The 13305-nt window shown below is 35.8% G+C and overlaps 1 protein-coding gene across 6 annotated transcripts in view; it reads right to left on the reverse strand.

Moving 5' to 3' along the window:
- Positions 1-13305, reverse strand: part of SCYL2 (SCY1 like pseudokinase 2) — a 56871-nt gene that overhangs the window by 25025 nt on the left and 18541 nt on the right. For all 6 annotated transcript variants that reach the window (XM_066357053.1, XM_066357086.1, XM_066357045.1 and 3 more), the window contains 5 exons: positions 10516-10673; positions 8878-9022; positions 2507-2656; positions 738-959; positions 193-309 (listed from right to left, as the gene is read on the reverse strand). In XM_066357053.1, coding sequence (XP_066213150.1) covers positions 193-309; positions 738-959; positions 2507-2656; positions 8878-9022; positions 10516-10673 — 792 coding nt within the window. The remainder of the gene's footprint in view (positions 1-192; positions 310-737; positions 960-2506; positions 2657-8877; positions 9023-10515; positions 10674-13305) is intronic.

Here is a 13305-nt window from a genome sequence, read left to right on the forward strand (position 1 = left end):
ATTATATACAAAAATTATTTAAATGTTTAAGAGTAAAGGAAGCTGAATATTTAATACATTTGAGAACATAGATATTATCTGGGGGCTATATCTGACTAAATCTTGTTTTAGAAGCTGTTAATCTATTTTAACTGATTTTAGTTCCTCCATCTAAGGCAGGAATTAATATACAATATATAATCAATCACTCACCTTTGTCATCTGGTCTGCATCTGGTCTTACAGTTGGAGTTACATTTAACAGTAGTTTTACATGTTCACGGACTTCCTCAGGTATATTTGTAAGTGAACTAGATCCTACACGACTCAACTAGTCAAAAGAATGATAATATTAAATATGAATATAAAATATTCAGAGAGATGCATTTATACTGTCAAGTCCATTTAACCAACTTAAAATCTACTCAAAGATATATTTTTAGATTAAAACAGATTACTAATTCTACTGTTGCAAAATACTTCTTTATTACCTGAAATTGTTTCTATTCTTAAAACAAAATGCCCAGTATTTTAGACAATGCTTCAATATTCAGCCTAGTAAATACATGTCATGATTACAGTTGTTGTAATAAACTTTAACTAATCCTCATTAATTATAGAATTACTTTTGTTAGGTTGATTTTATGCAAATTTAAAATATAAGGCACTCATTTCAGAGAATTTTCTGAATATTTTTTTAAAAATTCAGAGAAGCACTTAATACATTTTTAATGCAAGCAAATATTTAAAGGCAAATACCTGATCCAACTGCCTACTGAAACTCTTGTAAATATCTTGCTTGTTAATTTCAAATATAGGTTTCCCTTTGTTAAATACAGCATAAATGACTGTTCCTAAGGAGTACATATCACTGGCTGCTTCACAGCTCACAGAAAGTATGTATTCAGGAGCCAAGTACTCAGGATTTGGAAGACACAATGATGGCAAATTTGGGTCCCATTCTTTACAAGGAAACTTGGGCTATAAGACAGAAAAGAGATTTCACAGCTTAAATATTTCATATTAAAGCAAACCTCTATCAAGCAACAACAATCTAGTTTTAAATTTATACTCAGTCATGCAAGTAAAAACTGTCACCCCTACCTTAAATCCTAAAATTCCAAAATTCCCAAATCTGAAAAGTATATGGAACAAATTAGGAGATAATAAAAAGAATTCTAACTTTAAGATTACTGAAGCTCTCTTCCAGAAAACAATTATCAATATGTGATACAGTATGAATATGGAAATATATGATCTATGTTTTATGATACACAGGCTTCAAGTTTTATAGGCTCAAAAAGATTATTTGAAACCTTGGTCTTTCACTAACTTGCTATGTGATTTAGTTAATAAATTCAAAAGGTTTTGTAAGATTAAACAAATGTATGGAAAACAAACCTAGCACAGTGTTTTACCCGCAATACATAATCAATATGAATTCTTTCTGCTTACCTTAAAAATATTTACTTAAATTACAAATCTATGTTAGAACAAATCAAAGTCCTTTTATACAGTAAAAACTTGAAATATTGCAGTGTTTTCCAAGCATAAATAGGCAGGTATCATAATCACTACTTACAGGTACTTTGGAACCAGAAAGATTAGATTCAAATCCTAGCTCTATCTTGGGCAGGTTATTTTATTCTATAGACCTAACTTCCTTGTCTGTAAATAAATAAAAAGTGTTTAGAAAAGTGCTACAGCCTGACCAGGCAGTGGCGCAGTGCATAGAGTGTCAGACGGGGACGCAGCATACCCACGTTTGAATCTCTGAGGTCAACTCATCTGGCTTGAGCGCAGACTCACCAGGCTTGAGCATGGAGTTGCTAGCTTGAGTGGAATCATAAACATGACATGACCCCATGATAGCTGCCTTAAGTCCAAAGGTTACTGGCTTGAAGCCCAAGGTTGCTGGTGTGAGCCCAAGGTCGCTGGCTTGAGCAAGGGGTCACTTGCTGTGCTGTAGCCCCCAGTCAAGGCACATATGAACAACTAACGAGCCGCACAAAGAATTGATGCTTCTCATCTCTCTCTCCCTTCCTGTCTGTCTGTCCCTATCTGTCCCTCTCTCTAACTCTCTCTGTCTTTGTCAAAAAATAAAAATAAAAATAGGAAATAGAAAAGTGCTACAGTAAACGTTATCATTGCTACTGTTGTTACCATGCTCCCTAAAGAAGCTTCTGTGGTTCAGTAAGTTGGGGAAATACTGCTAGAGGTTCACATTTGTTAGTGTATTTGACATTCTGAGGGTGAAAAGAAAAACACATTAACCCAATAGTTCTCAAATTTGCTTAATTCTAGCATCTTTTTCTCAAGTAACATTAACAGTTATGAAATTAATGAGCTGAAGAATACTCTTAGGTACAATGAACTCTAGGAATTTTCCATACATTTAAACATACCATTGTATCATGCTGCATATTTCTAAACATTTATCAGGCTTATAAATTGTCTAATCCATTCCAGAGGCAATCAATCACAAAGTTCCAAGATTTAAAAAATTAGAAGACTAACACTTTCATTACCTCTTGTTCAGAAGGATTGGTTGATGAGACACAAAAATCAAAGCCCATTATTTTCCAAGCTCCACTTTTATTCAAAATTATATTTTCAGGAGTAATATTTCCATGAACCATTTTCACACTGCTATGCAAAAATGACAATCCTTCAGAAACCTGTAAATGAAAAATAACCATTTTTACATTAAAATTCTTTTCAATTACAATAAGAAAATGTCTCATAAATCATAATTGCTCCTCCCAATAAAAGATTTTTTACATATCAGGTAACAATTATATTTCAACATAAATGCAAAAGTGTAGATATTCTTAGGTGCCAGGAAAAACAAACCAACAGTGAGGAAAACACAGGTATAAAACCAGAATACAAGTATTTATTAAGTTCTTTCTATATGTACCTAATCACAAAAAAAGGTAATACTCAAATTTACTCAGTTCCTGACTTTGAAAAGTGAGGAAAACTTTGGTTCCTGAGTAAAAGATAATAAATATCAAGAGACATCTTTGTCAATTTGATTCTAATTCTTAATATTTTATATCTACTTACACTTCATACTGAAATTTGGTTTTTCTAAATAGCACTGTGCTCAGTTTTCAAATATTAACTAATGTTTTCTCATTCTCACACTGGATAAGTATGCGTTAATTTTTATATCTGTGCTTAGGATTATCAGGGGATTTGTATGCTCTTTGACTTCCAACTCCATGTGTGACAGCTTTTAGGTTTATCTAACTGGTTTGTCCTCATCATCTCAACCTCCTGAACTCAGTATTTCAACTTCTCAATTTCCATCTACTCTTTCTCAGTATTCTCACAGCTTTAAACACCATCTATATGGTGATTACCCTCAAATAACTCTAAAGTCCAGACTTGATTATCTTCCTTCTTGACTTCTCACCCCTTGAATGTTTAGCCATCTCAATCTTAGAACAATCCAAATCTGAGCTTCCCAACAATTTAATTCTGTCCTCCTACATCACTTAACAGCTGCTTCATTTTCCAGTTGTTTGGGACAAAAACCTTTGAGTTATCTTACACTATACTTCTTATACTGTAAATCTCAGTAATTTCATCATCAAATTATAATTAGAAATTGATTATCTCTTACCACCTTCCCTTCCCTGGAACATCATCATCTCTAGTCTGTATTACCGTGGCAGCCAACCTATCTCATCTCTTTTGCTTCTGCTGTTATTCTATGACATAGTTTAATTCTTAAAATATAGCATCTTGGCCCTGGTCAGTGGCTCAGTGGATAGAGCACCAGGCCAGCATATGGGCATCCCAAGTCCAATTCCCAGTCAGGGCACACAGGAGAAGCAACCATCTGTTTCTTCCTCCCTCTCTCTCCCCCTTCTCTCTCTCTTTTCTCCCGCAGCCAGTGGCTCAATTGGTTCGAGTGTTGGCTCCAGGCAAGGGCTGCTACGTAGGTCCCAGTTGGGGTGCATGTGGGTGTTTGTCTCACTATCTCCCCTCCTCTCAAAAAAATTATTTAAAAAAATTAGCAGCTAGACTAATTCTGTTAAAACATAACCCAGACCATGCCACTTTCTTGCTCAAACCTTCCAAAGACTTTTCTTTCTCTCATAAAATCCAAAGTATTCCTCCAGCTTTCAGGGCCTAGCATACCTAGTCACTCATTAGCATTCTGACCTGATCTCCGCCTACTCATCTCTTGTTGACTCCTCTGCACCACTCCAGCTATTTCACTGTTCCTTGAACATGTTGAGCAGATTCTATCTCAGAAACTTTGCACTTATTCTCAGCCTAGATCACTCTTTCCCCTGGTATCTATATGGTTTGCTTCTTTTTAGGTCTTTTTTCAGTGATAGATTTCCTGACTACCCCATTCAGAAGTGCAACTCCTCTTTCTGCCCCATCCAAACTCTCCTTTCCTTCCCACTTCACTCTCTTTTTCCCACAAGCATTTATCATTATAATCTAATGTAATATATATTATTGCCTTTCTTACCCAAAAAATGGAAGTTCCAAAAGTGTTTTGTTCACTGCCATACCTTCGGCACCCAAAACTGTGCCAGACATATAGCTGACAAGTAAATATTTGCTTAATGAACAAATATGAGAATGAATTCTCTAAAAACTCCCTTCTAGTTTTCAACATGAAGGCAAGTCAACAGTAAAGAGTGTCCAGAGTATTATTTTAAAAGATACCTGGATTTCTGTCCCCACTTTATCACTTACTAGCCTTGCAGCTTGAGCAAGTCACTGAACCTGTGTAGGTCATATCTGGCAAATTATTTCAATTGGTGGTATATCAACTTCGTAATAAATGTGGGCAATCATATTAGACTTCACGCTACTCCCAACTCCTATGCCCGCAGTCAGTCACCAGGCCTTTTCTACTTCTACTCTGCACTGCTAGTCCTTCCGATGATTTCTGACCAAGACTTTAAAAAAAAATTAACATTAACTATTTTTTGCATGCAAGTACTATGCTAAGTACTTACAAATTTACACATTTGATTCTGGAAAATAATCCTTTGAAGTAGGGATTATTTCTCATATGTTTTCCCTATGCCAAAATTCCAGTCTTCTAGCATAGTATCTCTAAAATGCGCATTAGACCAAGTCATGTGCCTACTTAAAAATCCTTTGGTGTTCCCTATCACCAACACAGGGGTGACATTATCCACAGTGACTAGTACAATAGCAATTAGGAGCTTAATGTTTTCAAGTGAACATTCTCTAACTGTAACACATTTGAAACCATGAAATTCATGGAAGATTTTTTTTTAAAGCTTTTGTTTTTGTTTTTGTTTTTATTTTTATTTTTTTACAGAGACAGAGAGAAAGTCAGAGAGAAGGATAGACAGGGACAGACAGGAATGGAAAGAGATGAGAAGCATCAATTATTAGTTTTTCGTTGTGACACCTTAGTTGTTCATTGATTGCTTTCTCATATGTGCCTTGACCGCGGGCCTTCAGCAGAACGAGTAAACACTGGCTGGAACCAGCGACCTTGGGTTCAAGCTGGTGGGCTTTTTGCTCAAACCAGATGAGCCCACGCTCAAGCTGGCGACCTCTGGGTCTCGAACCTGGGTCCTCTGCATCCCAGTTCGATGCTCTATCCACTGCGCCACCGCCTGGTCAGGCAAATTCATGAACGATTTAATTTTTAAAAATACTTATTCTTTAGGCCCTGGCTGGTTTGGCTCAGCGGTGGAGCGTCGGCCTGGCGTGCGGGAGTCCCGGGTTCGATTCCTGGCTGGGGCACACAGGAGAGGCGCCCATCTGCTTCTCCATCCCTCCCCCTCTACTTCCTCTCTGTCTCTCTCTTCCCCTCCCGCAGCCGAGGCTCCATTGGAGCAAAGATGGCCCGGGCGCTGGGAATGGCTCTGTGGCCTCTGCCTCGGGCACTGGAATGGCTCTGGATGCAACAGGGCAACACCCCAGAGGGGCAGAGCATCGCCCCCTGGTGGGCATGCCGGGTGGATCTGTCTGACTGCCTCCCCATTTCCAGCTTCGGAAAAATGAAAAAAAAAGAAAAAAAATCTTAAAAAAAAAAAAATACTTATTCTTTAAATATAATTTATAAAACATAAAGTTTTTCAAGCCTAGAAAAGTTTTCCTAAATTTATAACAAGAAAACCTTACTGGATGCTTATTGTATATTTCAGGCACTAATTTGGTAGGTGCTTTTATATAATTATCTGTTTATCTTTGGAACCACTTTATTGTTGGGGATAAAAGTTTACATGCCTACTACAAAGCTATAGTGTGGTAACTAGCATAAAAACAGATATACAGACTAATGGAACAGAATAGGAAACCCAGAAATAAATCTAGTATATATGGTCAAATGATTTTCAACGAAAGTACCAAGACCATTCAATTTGGCAAGAACAGAAATTTCAACAAAAGGTGCTGGGAAAATTAACTAGCCACATGTAAAAGAATGAAGTTGTACCCTTATCATAAACTACACAGGGTAGGGCAAAAATAGGTTTATAGTTGTGAGTATGTGAAACACAGAGTTTATTCTTGTGTTATTTATTAAGTACTGTATTAGTTTCCATATGAACCATGAATTTGCTTTTACCCCACCCTGTATATAAAAATTAAAACAAATCAAAGACTTAAACATAAGACCTAACACTATAAAACTCTTAGAAGAAAACACAGAGAAAAGCCACATGACACTGGATTTGACAATGACTTAGATGTGAAACCAAATGCATAGGCAACCAAAAAAAAAGCATAAATTAAATATATCAAAATAAAAATCTTCTGCCTGACCAGGCGGTGGCACAGTGGATAGAGCGTTGGACTGTGACACAGAAGACCCAGGTTTGAAACCCCAAGGTTGGCAGCTTGAGCGTGGGCTCATCTGGTTTGAGCAAGGCTCACCAGTTGGAGCTCAAGGTCACTGGCTTGAGCAAGGGGTCACTCTGTCTGCTATAGCTCCCCGTTCAAGGAACATATGAGAAAGCAATAAATGAACAACTAAGGTGCCACAACAATGAATTGATGCTTCTCATCTCTCTCCCTTCCTATCTGTCTGTCCCTATCTGTCCCTCTCTCTGTCTTTCTCTGTCCCTGTAACAAAAAATAAACAAATAAATAAATAAAAATAAAAAAATTTCTGCACAACCAAAAAGGACAAAATCAACAGAATGAAAGAAAATATTTGCCCTGGCTGGCTGGCTCAGCGGTAGAGCATCGGCCTAGCGTGCGGAGGACCCAGGTTTGATTCCCGGCCAGGGAACACAGGAGAAGCGTCTATTTGCTTCTCCACCCCTCCACCGTGCCTTCCTCTCTGTCTCTCTCTTCCCCTCCCGCAGCAGAGGCTCCATTGGAGCAAAGATGGCCCGGGCGCTGGGGATGGCTCTGTGGCCTCTGCCTCAGGCGCTCCAGTGGCTCTGGTCGCAACATGGCGACGCCCAGGATGGGCAGAGCATCGCCCCCTGGTGGGCAGAGCGTTGTCCCATGGTGGGCGTGCCGGGTGGATCCCGGTTGGGCGCATGCGGGAGTCTGTCTGACTATCTCTCCCTGTTTCCAGCTTCAGAAAAATGCAAAAAAATAAAAAGAGAAAATATTTGCAAATCATGTATCTGGACAATAGGTTAGTATCTAAAACATAAAGGATTTCTACAACTCAACAACAACAATGCAAAAAAACAACTTGATTAGAAAATGGACAAAAGATTTGAAATACATTTCTCCAAAGAGCTTATACAAATGGCCAATAAGCACTGAAAAGATGCTAAAATTTGCTAACCATTAAGGAAATGCAAATCAAAACCACAACAAGATATCATCTTATTCTCATTAGGATAGCTACTATCAAAACCAGAAAATGGTGGTGACAATGTGGAGAAATTAGAACCCTTTTGTATTATATGGAAAATAGTACACTATTCCTCAAAAAATGAATGAACACTACAACATGATGAACCTTGAGAACATTATGCTAAGTGAAATAAACCAGTCACAAAAGGAAAAATACTATGAATCCACTTATATGAGGTACCTAAAGTAATCAGATTCATAGAAACAAAGTAGAATAGTAGTTGCCAGGGACTGGGGGTTGGGGGTGGGGTGGAGAGGAATGTTGAGAGTTACTGTTCAGTGGATACAGCTTCAGTTTTGTAAGGTGAAAGAGTTCTGGGCATGGATGGTGATGATGGTTGCACACAATGTGAATGCACTTTATGCCACTGAACTGCTCACTTAAAAATGGTTACGGTAGTAAAATTAATGTTAAATGCATTTTACCACAATTTGAAAATAGGTACTGTTAAGAGAATAGATAAGCCATAGACTGGAGAAAATATTTGTAAATCACATATTTAACAATAGACTTGTGACCATAACATGTAAAGAAATTTAAAAACTCAGTAATAGAAAACAACTCGTTAAAATAATAACAAAAGATCTGAACAGACTTTCACCAAAAAAGATATGTAGATGCAAAAGAAAGCATATGAAAAGGTGTTTATTCTCATTATTTATCTGGAAAATGCAAATTAAAATTACAAGATACCATGCACACCTATTAGAATGGCTGAAATTAAAAGACCCACTTTTTTAATAAAAAAGATCCACATTTTGGCAAAGATGTGAAAAAAAATGAACTCTCACACACTGTAGTGGGCATATTAAACAGTACTACTACTTTGGAAACCAGTTTGTCAGTTTCTTAAAAAATGAAATATATATACACACATACACACATTTTTTAAACAATTAAAATATAAGCCTAGAAATAAACTATAGAAAATTCTAGAAAAAATAATTTTTAAATTACTGAAAAGGCACAAAAGTTTATATAAAGTAGTTTATATGGCCAATAAATTTGAAATAGCCACAATTTTGAAGAAAATATTATTTTCACATGATGAATAAAAATACATACCTGAAGCAAACCATATTTGGTTTCTACATCATAAAGTTTATAATCCTTAATGTCTGGAGACACAGGGGAAGGCAGATTTTCCCAGTTACCTAGAACATTGGCTAAACTGGCAAAAACTGGTTCTGTACAAAACGCCAAGCAATCCCTGTTTTACAAAAGAAAAAGAATTAATAGCTATAATTTTTTCCATATTATCAAAATCAAATATAATATTGGTCCTATTAAACTATCAACAAGAATGGAAACTATATTAGATTTATTTTCAGCAATAACATAACAACTTAAACCAACAGAACGAAGTCAGGAAGCTTTGTTTATGAAGTATAGTAGAAAAATCATTCAACAGTCTTTTAAAGTGTTGTAACAGTTGTGATACATTTTTTTAAAACTTAAAAAGTCAAGAAATAAAACACTTCAACTGTGTTTTTTGAATGACTAGTATTCCTTATGGAAAACTAATGAACTAATTTAAAATAGTTACATTATATCAATGATATTATTCTATAATTCTCAGACTATGCTCAAAGGAACCTACAGATTTCCCAAAGATGCCTTTGGAGGAAGAGAAGTCAGAAAGAGAGCCAGGGCATATGTCTAGGTCCCCGATAACCAGCTCATCTGGAGCAGCTTTGCTTTCATCTATTTTATATTCACTTTGAAAGGTGTCAGAATTTAAAATTTTTTTAAATCACTGCTCTTTGATATGTAAGAATATTTAGAAATTAAAGTTAAGATAATAACATTCAATTGCTTTATGGAGTAATGATCAAGAACTCAGACTGAAGACAAATATACCTGACTTCAAGTCTTAGTATCCCTAGTTGTTCACATGATGACTTTGGACACCATGGCTCTAAGCCTCAAGTTGTACATCTGTAAAATGGTGATAAAAGACCACCACAAAGGGTTACTGTGAAGACCAAATGAGATAATGCATTGAAGAACTGTAGTAATAAAATTATAACTGTAGTAACGTATTGTAGTAACAAAATTATACCGAGCCTCTATGTGTGGACGGAAGAAAGGAATAAATTAGGGGTTATGAATTTACATAGCTAGAGTATTTATGGAATATTCAAAGCACCACAAGCTTGAGAGTCCAGTTAAGATGACACAACATAAATTTCATTTTCTTATCATTTTCAGCAAAAGTTCCCAAGCTCATTCTTGAGCAAAAGTAGATGGTAGAGTAACTTCAGGCTATGGACTAACATGCAGGGCATAGTAGAAAGTTTAATGTCCAGAATAGTGTCTGTAACACAAATAAAAATAGCCCCCAAATAGTGAATCAATGAAGAGAGGACAAGAATTTCTAGCAAATTAACAAGGACAGCTACTTTCAGACAGGGGCTGTATTTTATATATCTTTTGCATCTTCCACTTAAGACTACTGTAATGCTGAGCATTGAATAAGCAAACAGAATCAATGGCAAATGTGAAGAAAGCTTCAATTAAGATTTCAAAAATAGACATAGAATATGTAACTAAATTTTAGGGAAATAACTATTCCCTAAGAACCCAACACTCAAGTTTATAAACATTTTTCACTGAAGTATACTGTATAGACATTTCATATAAAAGTTATTTTCAATTATTTGTTCAGAAAATCTCTTATATCAGTTTTTATAAAAAATTTACCTGGATTCTTCTAAAGGATGCTGGACAGTAAGAAGTCGAGGGTGTCGTAGTCGAGTTAATTGTTGGACTCCTCGTTTTAGAGAATCAATGATTTGATCCTTTTCAAATTTTTGATATTTGTCAATCAGCTTTTTATCAAAGACAAAAACAGCCACTTCCTAATAAAAGAATTGTGTGACTAAGTTTAATCAAGAATATATAAAAGTAACAAAAATTTTATTTAAGTGTCATGACAGTCTAAAAGTAAGTAAAAACTAATACCATTAAAATTTTAGCATCACTGTAATCCTTTTCTAATATGAAAGGTTTGTTCCTTCATGATTAGTAAGTCTAAATATTTTAAAGATGTGAGACCCAGAGCCCTCATCTAGGGAAAACATGAAAATCTCCATATCTGAATTCTGTTATCAGAGGTAAACATAAACTGTGTAATGTGTTGTCCCCTATTTAGTAATCTCTTATATAACCAGAATTCAAATAAGTTAAAATGTTTAAAAATTCAAAATGCTATTCATAATGATAATCTTGAAGCATACTACAAAATTTTGAAATTGTTTTTCAAAGGAAGATTGTACATATCAGGGACTGTTTATACAAAACTAATTTATAAGCATTTTTTATATATATATAACCTATCATTTCTCTCTCTCCTTGCACCTTATCCTCATCTTGTTAGGGGCAGTAACTGGAATAGTTACTGGTACAGAAAGATGCTCCCCAATGGCCTCTCTGAGATCATTCACAGTTTATTGTATACAACTGAAATCATACATCTTCCTAACTGCTGTCTTGTTTACATTCTCTCTCAGTTACCCAAGGAAAAACAGTTCCCACCCAGTTATTTAATCTCAACAAATCAGTCAAAAAATAGCCATATTGATAGCTATGATATTACTACCGTTAGATCTCCATAAATAAAAAAAATAACGGTAGAAGCAAAAATCAATGCAGGCTTTCTAAAACAATTTTTTAAAGATATTATTTATTGATTTTAAAGAGAGGAGAGAGAATGGTGGAGGGAGGGAGGAGCAGGAAGTATCAACTCCTAGTTCTAATTATTTTGCCACATTATTATTATTGTTTTCACAAGTTAGCTAGCAACCTATGCACATAACAAAGATTCACTACAGAATTCCAGACCAATAAATTTCTCATATAAAACTTGTTTTAAGTTGGGGGTTTCACACACACACACACACGAGTTAAGGGTATTACAGAACTGAATCTCCAAAAAGCAGTAACATAAAGGGAATATTCAGTAACTGAATTTTAACATCTCATTCCTCAAGCATCTGTGTACTTTTTAGAAATTATTCCCTTCCTCACAGCAACCCTATGAGACAAGTTATCCTCAATTCACAGATAAGGGCATTGTGAAAAAGGTAAATATATTATCTAAGATTTCACAACTGATAAAACAAAGAACCAAGATTCATACCTAGTCAGTCTAATCCTAGGCCCACATTCTTAGCCAATACATCATTCTGTCTCCCCAGAAATAAAACATGGCCAATATATATGGAGTACCCCAGTGAAACATGACATACGCCTTCAGGAAGACAATAAATGTGAGTGAGAACTTTAAATAGCACACATATATAAACACATTATCTTACGTCTTTCAATCATATGAGACACAGGATAATCAGGAGCTAAGAACATTATACACTATTAATTTGAACTGAAAACAAATGACCTAGAAGTTCAAGTTCCTCTCACTAGTCATATGCAAAATCTTTTTTAGTAAGTGTTCTGCTATAACACATTTTATAAATGCGTCTAGTTTAAATTTATTTTTTCAAGATGTTTTAAGCCTTTAAAATAAGATCATATGAAATGGCTCTTGAGCTCTTGCAGTTTTATCACTCTTGAGGAGGTAGGAACACTACAGCTCATAAAGAAGAAACAATATAACATTCTCCTTCATTTGTTTTAGGTCAAAGATGAAAGATTCCTACATAGGTCCAAAGAGGATTTCAACTACCTTAAAATTATTTTCTTTGTTCCAGTCAGTTACTTAAATAAATTTCAACAAAGTTGTTCTAATTTAACTACCCCTTTAGGCCTCATACCCACATCCTTAAATTCTTAGCCTGTACCTCAAAACCCTTCCTCAGAATCGAGACTATCATCTAATTTCTAATACGTGTTTTCCTTCTAGTGGTATTTCAACATACTAACCTCTCCGTTAACATGTATCACTTGTGTAAAATTCCTGCCACCTTATATGTATTACAAGCCTCTTGAAGAGCCTGGCTAGGTGGTGGCACAGTGGATAGAGCGTCGAACTGGGATGCCGAGGATCCAGGTTCGAGACCCCGAGGTTGCCAGCTTGAGCACTGGTTCATTTGGTTTGAGCAAAGCTCACCAGCTTGAGCCCAAGGTTGCTGGCTTGAGCAAAGGGTCACTCGGTCTGCTGTAGCCCCGTGGTCAAGGCATATATGAGAAAGCAATCAATGAGCAATGAAAGTGTGTTGCAAAGAAAAACTGATGCATCTCATCTCTCTCCCTTCCTGTCTGTCTGTCCCTATCTATCCCTCTCTGACTCTTCTCTCTGTCAAAAAAAAAAAAAAAAAAAAAAAGCTTCTTGAAGAAAAAAACCATTCCTTAAGTATCTCTGTATCATCCACAGGACCCCACACCTAGAAGACACTCAGATGTTTACTGCCTACTGGTAGTCAATAAAGATAAACGATTACCAGAAGCTTTTCACTATCATCTTGAGTTAAAATCTTTTTCAACTTTTTGTTATGAAAATTTTCAACCAAACCATCCAACACATCTTCCACT

The sequence above is a fragment of the Saccopteryx leptura genome, chromosome 1, assembly GCF_036850995.1.
Source record: "Saccopteryx leptura isolate mSacLep1 chromosome 1, mSacLep1_pri_phased_curated, whole genome shotgun sequence".
NCBI classification, from domain to species: domain Eukaryota; kingdom Metazoa; phylum Chordata; class Mammalia; order Chiroptera; family Emballonuridae; genus Saccopteryx; species Saccopteryx leptura.